This window comes from Culex quinquefasciatus, chromosome 3, assembly GCF_015732765.1.
Source record: "Culex quinquefasciatus strain JHB chromosome 3, VPISU_Cqui_1.0_pri_paternal, whole genome shotgun sequence".
Taxonomy (NCBI): Eukaryota; Metazoa; Arthropoda; class Insecta; order Diptera; family Culicidae; genus Culex; species Culex quinquefasciatus.
In genome coordinates this window covers 112,050,627-112,064,018 of record NC_051863.1, presented here as the reverse complement: position 1 = coordinate 112,064,018, position 13,392 = coordinate 112,050,627, and the positions used below count along the sequence as shown (strand labels likewise).

The 13,392-nt window shown below is 39.8% G+C and overlaps 1 protein-coding gene across 12 annotated transcripts in view; it reads left to right on the top strand.

The window, feature by feature from the left end:
- LOC6043806 overlaps nucleotides 1-13,392 on the top strand; it is a 274,342-nt gene that overhangs the window by 204,687 nt on the left and 56,263 nt on the right. For all 12 annotated transcript variants that reach the window (XM_038266359.1, XM_038266363.1, XM_038266360.1 and 9 more), the window contains one exon: nucleotides 11,375-11,445. In XM_038266359.1, the coding sequence (XP_038122287.1) occupies nucleotides 11,375-11,445 (71 nt within the window). The remainder of the gene's footprint in view (nucleotides 1-11,374; nucleotides 11,446-13,392) is intronic.

Genomic DNA, 13,392 nt, shown 5'->3' with positions numbered 1-13,392 from the left:
TTTGATTATCACCCCCTCAAGCGAACTAACAACGAGCAAAGCCTTGTAGTCTTGAACGACGACGACGACGTCGTCTACCACCAGGACGAAAATCGCAACAAAGAGCCATAGTTAGCTGGCAAGGGAAATTAGATAGATGGATTGAACGCTACTGTTGATCCTAGAATTTATTACTCCAATGGATACACTTTCATTCCTGAAATTGGATCATTACTTAATGCGCTTGCTGACTTGCTCTGAACTTCTCAATTTCCTGTAAATTGTCTTGCCAATATGCAAAGCAATCATCACTCTGTTTATTGGATCGACAATTTGATGGAGGAACTTAATTATGCAACTCTGTCAACAAAATTCAATGAACTCCCCATAAATCGTTCATGGTTCATAGTTCACCCACTCTGTACCCTTGACAAAAACTGTGAGCAACTCTATTTCATGCTCGATTCCTTCCTTCCTTCCTTCCGGTTGTCGTCCCTTCACCTCCAATGGCTTCCTTCCGTTTTACAACGCTACAAAATGCTGAGCAACGAACGATGCTGCGCTCGAGCTTCAATATCGGTAATGTTAATGTAATTACGATATTGATGGGCGCCACCAAACTTTTGGGGTGTAAAATTTTCAGCAATGACACCCGCGGCTTCAGTGCCCGGTGGTTGCCAGTTACCAGGGTTCAATTTGGGAAAACGGTTGATCGAGGAAACACGTTTTAAGCTCAAGACTAACTTTTGCCCATACATAAATCGAATCTATTTACGTTATTATTGAAATTGATTATGCTCCATTTTATATGAAAAAATGGAAGGTTCTGTCAATGTTCCCGCTAAAATTTAATCATGTGTCAGAATAAAAGTGTAATTTAATCTTTTTAAATTTGAAATTGGCACATCTCTTTCTGTATAATTCCACTTTTTCAACATAAAAAAGGTAATTATGACACTGACCACTGACAAAATTGACAAAAATGACTGCACAGGCTCAACTCCTGGGGAAGCATTAGATTTTTGATCCCCAGAAACACGTGCATTTTGATTTTTTCAACAATATTTAGACGGAGCGGAATGGCTTTTTACCAAAGTTTGTATGGAGAGTTAGGGCGGTTCGTCGCTATTGCATATAAGCAAAAATTGCATGTAATATGAGGGAGTAGTGAACAGCACTAATTCTCCATACAAACTTTGGAGAAAAACCATCGACCCTGTCTAAATATTTTTGAAAAACTGAAAGTGCACGCGTTTCTGGGGACCAAAATGCTTCCCCTCGAGTTGAGCCTCTGCAGAAATTGTGTTGGTCGGTGTATCATATCAGTATTTATAATTATATCAGAGCCTCCAGATGCCAACAACTTGTAAACATTTATAGATTTCAAACACGCGAATCAAGCAACAAAAAAGGAATGTAATTTAAAAAAAATCTCGACGACCTACAAAATCATTTGTCGGACTTCACCCATGCGCCTATCAAAATATTCGCAAAATTGACTACCCCACCCAAAAAAAAAGCTCCTCTAGTCATCAAAGCGCCATAAAAACATTCACCTTGTTTCAATCACGCTGTCGAAGGGATGGTGGGGAGTAATGGAAAATTGTATCGATTGCAGGCTGAAATGAGAGCAAATTTTATGGCAACTGACAGGGCACATCAAGTGATATCCCACCAGCCAGGAGAGATCAGGAACCATCACCGTGAGGAAGCGAGAGGTTAGCGGGACGAACGAACCTCATCATGCTTATCGTCCATTAAAAGTTATTGCCTCTAGACTTGCCTTGTTCAGGCGTCGAGTCAGCAGTTTTGCCAGCATCTCGCAGAAGAGAGCACAAAGTGATACACGGCCCGACAAGATTGTTGCCCGAAAAGCTTGGCATAATTTAAACCGTTCGAAACCACATAATCAGAGCCGGATTCGTTATAGGTTTTGTATTGAGCGGGGGAGCGCTGCTTCCGCTCTGCTCGTCCTGAACCGGATAATCCCGGCTGCTGCCTGTTGACGTTATGACCTCTCAGTAAATAACCCGGGCTAACCACAAATTGATTGGCCGATATTAATTTAAATCTGTTTCAATTAACTCAATACGTGCACCGTTTATCAAGGGGACGCTAGCTAGCTCATTAGAGCTGGAATAGCTAGAAAGCCACTTTGTTGCGGATCGAGAATCAATCGTCAAATCGTCGCCGTTGTGCTAACTTGTCGTACGTGCAATATGAGCCAAATGAAGTTAAGAACGCCATTTTGTCCAGCTCACAATGCCTCACGCTTGACCTTCACAGATCCCCAAAAATTCGATTTCAATCCTGAGATATTCAACGAAATCCGAAAAAAACTCCGTGCATTTTTGTCACTTTACATATGAAAGTAGCTTCAATCTTGTCGTGCTATCTTGTCACTCCCTGAAAATTGATATAAGTGCGACAACTGGCCAAAAGGATTTCAGGTCAGAACGCGTTTGACGAACGTACAAGTTAGATTACCGTAAACATTTGTAATTATAACTCGGGACTCCAGCAACCAACTTCAACCAAACGTCGGGACAATGCACATAATGCTCAGCCAAACAAAACGTGTTTGTTATTGTTTGCATTGCGTGCTTTCGTTTTTGTTAATTCAAGGTCAAACATTAAAATGCGTTTATCTCGGAACGTCGAAATGGCGGGTGCGACAAGATAGCACGACGACGGCGAAATGTTAGCTAATAACTTAAACGGAATGTTGTGCTGGATTTCCCGCTGACAGATTGATTTACCCTTTTTAATGAGATGTTTACCAGATTTTCCAAGAAAATCTACAAAGAAATATATAACACACCTAGAAATTTTTGAAGTGAGTACATGGTTCAGTTTCGTCAAGGTATAATAAATGTTGGCTCCCTGAATACCTCTTATCCACCAAACTAAATTTTGGGTAATTCCCTGCCAACATCAACCAGAACCGCGGCTGGACAAAACTCTCCTGAAAAATTCTTTCAGACCATACAGGTCCTACATTTACAAAAGGAAAAATGGATACCTTAAAACTAACTTATAAACTATATAAAGAGCGGATCAATGTAGCTGAAGACCTCGTTGAACTTGCTGCGAATCAAAACAATACCATCTACAATCTTCCCATTTCCGCATTGTTGTGACCCTTGCGTTCAGCCGTCCCAAATTATGATCTCGACGTCGTCGTGCTATCTTGTCGCACCCGCCATTTTGACGTTCCGAGAAAAACGCGTTTTAATGTTTGACCTTGAATATACAAAAACGAGCGCACGCAATGTAAACAATAACAAACACGTTTTGTTTGGCTGACCATTCTGTGCATTGTCCCGAAGTTTGGTTGAAGTTGGTTGCTGGAGTCCCGAGTTATAATTACAAATGTTTACGGTAGTCTAGCTTGTACGTGCGACAAACGCATCCTGACTTTCCTGGCCTGAAATCCCTTTGGCCTTTTGTCGCACTTACATCAATTTTCATGGAGTGACAAGATAGCACGACAAGATTGAAACTACTTTCATATGTAAAGTGACAAAAATGCACGGAGATTTTTCGGTTTTTGTTGAATATCTCAGGATTGAAATCGAATTTTGGGGATCTGTGAAGGTCAAAAGGTGAGGCATTGTGAGCTGCACAAAATGGCGTTCTTAACTCAATTTGGCCCAAAATGCACGTACGACAAGTTAGCACGATGGCGACGATCTGTTATGACCATGATACTTTGCATGATCTAACAGAACTACGGATGAAATTAGTAACGCTCCTTCCAGCATTTTCATTACATGGATGTCAACCAAAGAGCACGCAGCAATGTCAGTGCCATTGCATGCTATTAGGTATCGATCCTTGGCCTGCAGAACCTATTTTGTTCATGTAATCAAGAAAAACAAATACTGTCAACTGGGGTAAATCGCGACTACAGTCTAAATAAGGGAGGTGTTTTTGAAGCACTTAAAAGCACTTATCAAATCTGGTGCTTTACGAGCTTCCATTCGCTTGTGTGCTGGTGGAATCAAAATTCTGCTACCTACCAGAAAGGCTTACAACTACGTTCGGGATTTCCTGAACAACACAAAGATTGAATACTACAGCCATGACGATCCAGGTAAACGCCCCATGAAACAGGTCCTCCGAGGCTGAAAGAAGAGCTCAAATCTCTGGAGTTGAACGTGATCGAAGTCTTCAAGATGACGAGACACAACAAGGACATCAGGTATCGTGATCAACTGTACCTGGTTCATCTCGAGAAAGGATCGACAACGCCATCTGAGCCGAAGGCAGTTCGGGCAATTTTCAACATCATCGTGACGTGGGAACGTTATCGTCCAGTGCACCGTGACGTGACGCAGTTTGGACATGGTGGAAGGAACTGTTTCATCAAGAGTCGTTGTGCAATCTGCGGAGGTGAACACAAAACTCAAGCTTGCAACACAATCAACGAGAACATTGAAGCCAAATACTTCAATTGAGGCGGTGACCATTCGACCAAGAATAGAAGCTGCCCAAAACGAGCTGAGTTTGTGAAAATTCGGCAGCAAGCGACGACAAACCAAATCGTCGCAAAACACCACCAGCATTCACGGACGTGGATTTTCCTGCTTTGGCGTCACCAGAAGCGGGATCTGCTCGAGTGGTTCCAAATCTGCAGCCATTGCCGTTGAATCAGCGGCCAAAAGTTGCAGAGAACATTACACCGAGGGAAAACCAACCAGCATCAACGGATGAAGGCAGTAGTGATCTATTTTCACCACAAGAACTTCTGAACATTTTCATCGAGATGACAACAACACTGCGTGGTTGCAAAACTCGTGCAGAACAAGTAAGAACGCTTGGAGGATTTATCTTAAAATACAGTTCGTAGTTTACTCGTTCTAATGATTTTGAATATTTCAATGAATTTACTTTTTTAGTTTTAAGTTAGGATTAGTTGTTAAAGTGATTTTTTTTTCTTTTTTACCCAAATGTATTCGATTTAATGCAAAAAAGAAAAAAAAAATGAATTAAATAAATGAATGTGAACAGTTAATAATAATACGAAAAATACATCAAAGATGAAGAGTAGGCATACCACTTAGAATGTAAATGAAATGTAATTATTATTAGAAAGTTCAATAAAGACATATTTAATTTCAATTTCAAACAAAGCTACACAGAAAACGTTACTTAATCCACCCTTAGGTGGTTGGTGCCTTCCTCTCATTCAAAGGGTAATGCTATCCAAAATAGACACGCTCGTGGGAAGGTCTTTAAATTACCTATCCAAAGATAGGTCGCATGATATATTTGAAATACGTTTTCATCTAAATATCTGAGAACTAGCCTCCAAAAAGTTATAAATAACTCTTAAGTGCTTATAACTTTTGATTCAATGTTTTGGACGCGTTGGAAAGTTCTTTTGATTACCTGTTCAACGACGGGTTGCATGATAGAACCGGACAACGTTTTCATCGTGATATCTGAGATCCGGCTTCCAAAAAGTGCATAAATAACACTTAATTGCTAATAACTTTTGATAGGGTTATCAGATCTTCAATGTATTGGTCGCGTTGGAAAGGTCTTTTTAATACCTTTCTAAAAATGTATAACATGCTGGGGTTTCTTACAAAAACCACCCTTTTTACAATCATCCGGACTTTAGTCAAAATCGTTTTTTTAGCATAACTTTTGAAGTACTTTACTAAACTTCATAATTTTCAATAGGGACTTATGGGACCCCAAGACGAATCGAATGAGACCAAAACGGTCCAAATCGGTTAAGCCAGTGCTGAGATAATCGAGTGCATATTTTTTGGTGCACAGACCCACATCCCTACACACACACACACACACACACAGACATTTGCTCAGAATTCGATTCTGAGTCGATAGGTATACATAAAGGTGGGTCTAGGAGGTCTAATTGAGAAGTTCAGTTTTCGGGTGATTTTATAGCCTTTCCTCAGTAAGGTGAGGAAGGCAAAAAAAAAATCATGGTAATATAACATTTGGGAAGGGGTACATCTTTTATGTCAGAAAAAAAGGTGTAATTTTACCTCTAGAAATGTGAAATTTCACCACTTTTCTGGTGTAATGCCACTTTTTCAGTCTAAATTGAGGAAAAATTAAATCATAAAAGAGGTAAACCTTCCAAAATTACAGCTTCCAATTTTACATTATTTTTTACTGTGTAAAACAGCTGTCCCGTGTCCCAATTCGCCCCAGATGACGGTAATCGTTATTTTGGTAGTCAAACAAAATGTGAAAATTGTGCCAATAATGTTTAGCAGGACTTAATATGATCTTTAAACTTGTATGGAAACCAAATATCGAAAAAAAAATTTATGAATGATTAATATTTACAATTCATCGACGGTGTGCTATCTTGACCATTGCACCGGTTCCACCCCAGCATGAACTAAAAAACTAACATAATCCACCTATGTGGTTGGAGCCTTCCTCACAACAATGGCTACACAAGTTTCATCTATTTGTTAGATCCGGCTTCCAAAAAGTACATCGATATCACTTAAGTGGCCATATCTCGAGACAGGGTTGCCAGATTTTCAATGTTTTGGACTCGTTGGAAAGGTTTTTTGATAACCTAACCAACGATGGGTCGGATGGTGGATCCGGACATAGTTTACATACATTTATGTGAGATCCGGCTGCAAAAAAGTACATCAATATCACTTAAGGGGTCATATCTCGAGAAAGGGTTGCCAGATCTTCAATGTTTTGGACTCGCTGGAAAGGTCTTTTGATAAGTTAACCAACAATAGGTCTGATGATGGATCCGGACATAGTTTACATACATTTATGTGAGATCCGGCTGCAAAAAAGTACATCAATATCACTTAAGGGGTCATATCTCGAGAAAGGGTTGCCAGATCTTCAATGTTTTGGACTCGCTGGAAAGGTCTTTTGATAACCTAACCAACAATAGGTCGGATGGTGGATCCGGACATAGTTTACATACATTTATGTGAGATCCGGCTGCAAAAAAGTACATCAATATCACTTAAGGGGTCATATCTCGAGAAAGGGTTGCCAGATCTTCAATGTTTTGGACTCGCTGGAAAGGTCTTTTGATAACCTAACCAACAATAGGTCGGATGGTGGAGCCGGACATAGTTTACATACATTTAAGTGAGATCCGGCTTCAAAAAAGTACATCAATATCACTTAAGAGGCCATATCTCGAGACAGGGTTGCCAGATCTTCAATGTTTTAGACTCGTTGGAAAGGTATTTTGATAACCTAACCAACAATAGGTCGGATGGTGGAGCCGGACATAGTTTACATACATTTAAGTGAGATCCGGCTTCAAAAAAGTACATCAATATCACTTAAGAGGCCACATCTCGAGACAGGGTTGCCAGATCTTCAATGTTTTAGACTCGTTGGAAAGGTATTTTGATAACCTAACCAACGTCGGGTCGGATAGTGGAGCCGGACATAGTTTACATACATTTAAGTGAGATCCGGCTTCAAAAAAGTATATCAATATCACTTATGTGGCCATATCTCGAGACAGGGTTGCCAGATCTTCAATGTTTTGGACTCATTGGAAAGGTCTTTTGATAAGTTAACCAACAATAGGTCTGATGATGGATCCGGACATAGTTTACATACATTTAAGTGAGATCCGGCTTCAAAAAAGTACATCAATATCACTTAAGAGGCCATATCTCGAGACAGGGTTGCCAGATCTTCAATGTTTTAGACTCGTTGGAAAGGTATTTTGATAACCTAACCAACAATAGGTCGGATGGTGGAGCCGGACATAGTTTACATACATTTAAGTGAGATCCGGCTTCAAAAAAGTACATCAATATCACTTAAGAGGCCACATCTCGAGACAGGGTTGCCAGATCTTCAATGTTTTAGACTCGTTGGAAAGGTATTTTGATAACCTAACCAACGTCGGGTCGGATAGTGGAGCCGGACATAGTTTACATACATTTAAGTGAGATCCGGCTTCAAAAAAGTATATCAATATCACTTATGTGGCCATATCTCGAGACAGGGTTGCCAGATCTTCAATGTTTTGGACTCATTGGAAAGGTCTTTTGATAAGTTAACCAACAATAGGTCTGATGATGGATCCGGACATAGTTTACATACATTTAAGTGAGATCCGGCTTCAAAAAAGTACATCAATATCACTTAAGAGGCCATATCTCGAGACAGGGTTGCCAGATCTTCAATGTTTTAGACTCGTTGGAAAGGTATTTTGATAACCTAACCAACAATAGGTCGGATGGTGGAGCCGGACATAGTTTACATACATTTAAGTGAGATCCGGCTTCAAAAAAGTACATCAATATCACTTAAGAGGCCACATCTCGAGACAGGGTTGCCAGATCTTCAATGTTTTAGACTCGTTGGAAAGGTATTTTGATAACCTAACCAACAATAGGTCGGATGGTGGAGCCGGACATAGTTTACATACATTTAAGTGAGATCCGGCTTCAAAAAAGTACATCAATATCACTTAAGAGGCCACATCTCGAGACAGGGTTGCCAGATCTTCAATGTTTTAGACTCGTTGGAAAGGTATTTTGATAACCTAACCAACGTCGGGTCGGATAGTGGAGCCGGACATAGTTTACATACATTTAAGTGAGATCCGGCTTCAAAAAAGTATATCAATATCACTTATGTGGCCATATCTCGAGACAGGGTTGCCAGATCTTCAATGTTTTGGACTCATTGGAAAGGTCTTTTGATAAGTTAACCAACAATAGGTCTGATGATGGATCCGGACATAGTTTACATACATTTAAGTGAGATCCGGCTTCAAAAAAGTACATCAATATCACTTAAGAGGCCATATCTCGAGACAGGATTGCCAGATCTTCAATGTTTTAGACTCGTTGGAAAGGTATTTTGATAACCTAACCAACAATAGGTCGGATGGTGGAGCCGGACATAGTTTACATACATTTAAGTGAGATCCGGCTTCAAAAAAGTATATCAATATCACTTAAGAGGCCACATCTCGAGACAGGGTTGCCAGATCTTCAATGTTTTAGACTCGTTGGAAAGGTATTTTGATAACCTAACCAACGTCGGGTCGGATAGTGGAGCCGGACATAGTTTACATACATTTAAGTGAGATCCGGCTTCAAAAAAGTATATCAATATCACTTATGTGGCCATATCTCGAGACAGGGTTGCCAGATCTTCAATGTTTTGGACTCATTGGAAAGGTCTTTTGATAAGTTAACCAACAATAGGTCTGATGATGGATCCGGACATAGTTTACATACATTTATGTGAGATCCGGCTGCAAAAAAGTACATCAATATCACTTAAGGGGTCATATCTCGAGAAAGGGTTGCCAGATCTTCAATGTTTTGGACTCGCTGGAAAGGTCTTTTGATAACCTAACCAACAATAGGTCGGATGGTGGAGCCGGACATAGTTTACATACATTTAAGTGAGATCCGGCTTCAAAAAAGTACATCAATATCACTTAAGAGGCCACATCTCGAGACAGGGTTGCCAGATCTTCAATGTTTTAGACTCGTTGGAAAGGTATTTTGATAACCTAACCAACGTCGGGTCGGATAGTGGAGCCGGACATAGTTTACATACATTTAAGTGAGATCCGGCTTCAAAAAAGTATATCAATATCACTTATGTGGCCATATCTCGAGACAGGGTTGCCAGATCTTCAATGTTTTGGACTCATTGGAAAGGTCTTTTGATAAGTTAACCAACAATAGGTCTGATGATGGATCCGGACATAGTTTACATACATTTAAGTGAGATCCGGCTTCAAAAAAGTACATCAATATCACTTAAGAGGCCATATCTCGAGACAGGGTTGCCAGATCTTCAATGTTTTAGACTCGTTGGAAAGGTATTTTGATAACCTAACCAACAATAGGTCGGATGGTGGATCCGGACATAGTTTACATACATTTAAGTGAGATCCGGCTTCAAAAAAGTACATCAATATCACTTAAGGGGCCATATCTCGAGACAGGGTTGCCAGATCTTCAATGTTTTAGACTCGTTGGAAAGGTCTTTTGATAATCTAACCAATGATGGGTCGGATAATGGACCCGGACATAGTTTACATACATTTAAGTGAGATCCGGCTTCAAAAAAGTATATCAATATCACTTAAGTGGCCATATCTCGAGACAGGGTTGCCAGATCTTCAATTTTTTGGACTCGTTGGAAAGGTTTTTTGATAACCTAACCAACGATGGGTCGGATGATGGACCCGGACATAGTTTGCATACAGTTAAGTGAGATCCCAATATATGTGAAAACACATTTTTATACATAACTTTTGAACTACTTATCGAAACTTCAATCTGTATAAAACTCGATCTATGGGACCCTAAACCAAGTCAAATGCAACAAGTTCGGGTCAAATCGGTTCAGCCAGTGCCGAGAAACATGAGCTAGTTTGTTGGTCACATCCATACATACACACACACATACACACAGACATTTGTTCAGTTTTCGATTCTGAGTCGATATGTATATATGAAGGTGGGTCTACGACGTTTTTATACGAAGTTCATTTTTAGAGCAGGATTATAGCCTTACCTCAGTGAGGAAGGCAAAAGTGTGAATTTACTCGACACGGAAAAGATGAATCACATGTAAACTCAGTTGATGTGAACTTTAGATTCGATGTAAACGGTTGAATCTCATGTAAAATCATGTTTTTACGTCTGATTTGTTGCAAATTTACATCAAATTGCATTTAAATTTCAATGTTTAATGACGTGCAAAAGTGTTCCATCATAAATGATGTAACTCTCGGAAATATTTTTTGTGTGTATGTTTCAAATGCAAAACCCAAATCCCGACTGTCAATCATTGCAGGACCAACATGTCACAAGCACGAATCTCTTTGATCTCCTCTAGCGCATTAGGATTGACAGAGCCAATTTCAATTCGATTATCCACCAGCTGTATTGCGTAATTGCCCGTAATCTGTACTACTTGACTGTGATTGATGTTTCCGAACACACATTCACACTCTACAACTCTGCCACTTCTTCGCTTCCGTCCCAAAGTTGATCCTTTGGGAAAGTTCGTCACTATACCTCGCACTCATCTATAAGTATCTCTGAGTTGGTTCAGATATTTACTCGTCCAATTAACTCTGAATTTGTACTGCAGTTAAACCTAATTGGTGTTGACAGATCTCGAGAAGAGATACGGTGTGAGCTTCACTTACACAATGTTTGGAAACTTGGGTTGGAAGGATGTGCCACAGAGAGATAATATTCCCACCTGGTTTGTGGTTTTAGTAGCTCGACTAATGCTTTTCCGGTGAGGATAAACCGAGTCTTGAGAACGACACGTGTATCCGATATCGTTTGCTTTCAGGGATAGTAAATTTATTCCAGCTGCTTCTTGAAACTAATCCATTCATTTGTGTATTTTCTTGCAGAAATGGACGACATGCTGGTGCAGTGCAACAAGAACAGTGTTTACGTACTAAACTCCAGCTATCGATACCGGGTGAGTCCGTCCCACACAATCCACCCTCGACCAATGTTTTTACCCTTCCAAATCCGTCCGAATCCCAAAATAAGTGGAGCAAAATAAGAGATAAATATTAGACAAATTCCTTCCCGCCCATCGTCGTCAGGCGAAATGCTTTCCAAGAAAGGTGAAATTTTCTTATACCTTAGTGAAATTCTTCGGTGAGTGATTTCTGCCGAGACATTTTCCCTTTTTACCCGCACACACACCCACTCAAACACATTTCCCATGGTACGGCAGTCGGCGATAGCTTTCAACGTTGAAACGTCAGGAAAAAAATGCGACATCCGAAAGACACTTTTCTTTCCATTTTCTTTGCTCGGATATGAAGTAAGAAGGGGGGCCTTCTGTTTGGAACGTGCCAGGTGAAATTAAATTGAACTCAAATATCGTATACCTGACGGGCTGGAAGGACGGAATCTTGTTACGAACGCATCCATCTCCTTGCTGCCGAGTTTGCTCAGCAGGATGCACAGGGACAGTTTGCTCTGCGATAGTACACACAGGCGGTGGGGACATTTACTGTTCAATTTTCTAGAAAGATGAGTGTAATAGCAGTGTCCATTTGCTCGCTTTTTCGATATGCCATGCAACATACAAGTTGGTTTTGTGTATTTTCTTAAAACAAATGGCATGAAAATCGGTCGAAACTCCCGGGAAATTTTAAACTTATAAATATCGAAGCGAAATCATACAATCTAATAAACAAATTATTAAAAAAAAAATCATTGGATTTCAATGATCGAAGTTAATATTTTGAATAAACCAATGCTTCTCTAATGTCCGGGTACTTAGCTTGATGGTTAAGCGATCTGCCTTCCAAGCAGACGATCAGGGATCGAATCCCGCCCGGTCACCTCGTCACCGATTTTTCGGTGGCAACTAGACCCCCTTGCTCCCTCTGGGAGCACCAGAACCCCGTAATTAATTACCAAACACACACGCACGCCGCTCCCCGCTAGAGCCAGATAGTGGTGGTTGAGCGCAAACAGGACGGGAAGATGACCAACCAACCACACCACAACGCGTGAAGGAAGGAAGGAAGACTCTTCCAAGAAGACCCCCCTGGAGATCATCATCATCCATCATGAACAAGAACAATAGATCTCGAGATCTATAAATAGACACACGGCTCCGTGATGGCAAGGCCGATTGAGCCAGTTAGGGTATAGGTTAAGATAGAGGACAAAGAATAAAAAAAAAAAAAAAATGCTTCTCTAATCTGCTTATTCTGAAAATGTAAAATTTAACTTGTCAAAAATTCCAATAATTATAATTGAAAGAAGCCAAAACAATGAGGAATTTCAATTTACCTTGCTTTGCAGTTACACCCCAGAAATGAATCGAACGTTTTTTAATATTATTTTTATTTACTATTCCTAAGGGGGGAAAGCAAAATAAGTTCAATTTCCTTACCTCTTTGAAGCATAAAAATCCTCAGAATCTGTCTTTGTATTCCCTAAGTTAATTTAACTGTATCAAGGTAAATGTAAATAAGTCATTTTGTGTTTCATGTCAACTTTAATATTCAATTATATTTTGAAAAAAAAACTCTGGCAATCTGGAGAACATTCGGGTTTTACTGATAACTGTAAATATTTCTTCAATGAATATTTACAGTTGATCTTGAAAAACAAGTATAAATTGTTGATTTGAGTCGTTATTCATCATATTGTAAAAATCCCAATACTCGGAAATTAAATATAAGCTATGTTTTTACTTCACAAAAATCGAATAAAAAGTTCCTGCAACAAGTTATGAAATTTTTGCAAAATCACTCAGTGCGAAATACACGGAAAAAAATCAATTCTCGAAATCGTTAATTAAATTCACGAATGCGAGAACCACGAAGGAATATATTCACGTTTATAGTACAAATGCATCATGCTCATGAAAAAATTCCTTCGTGGTTCTCACATTCGT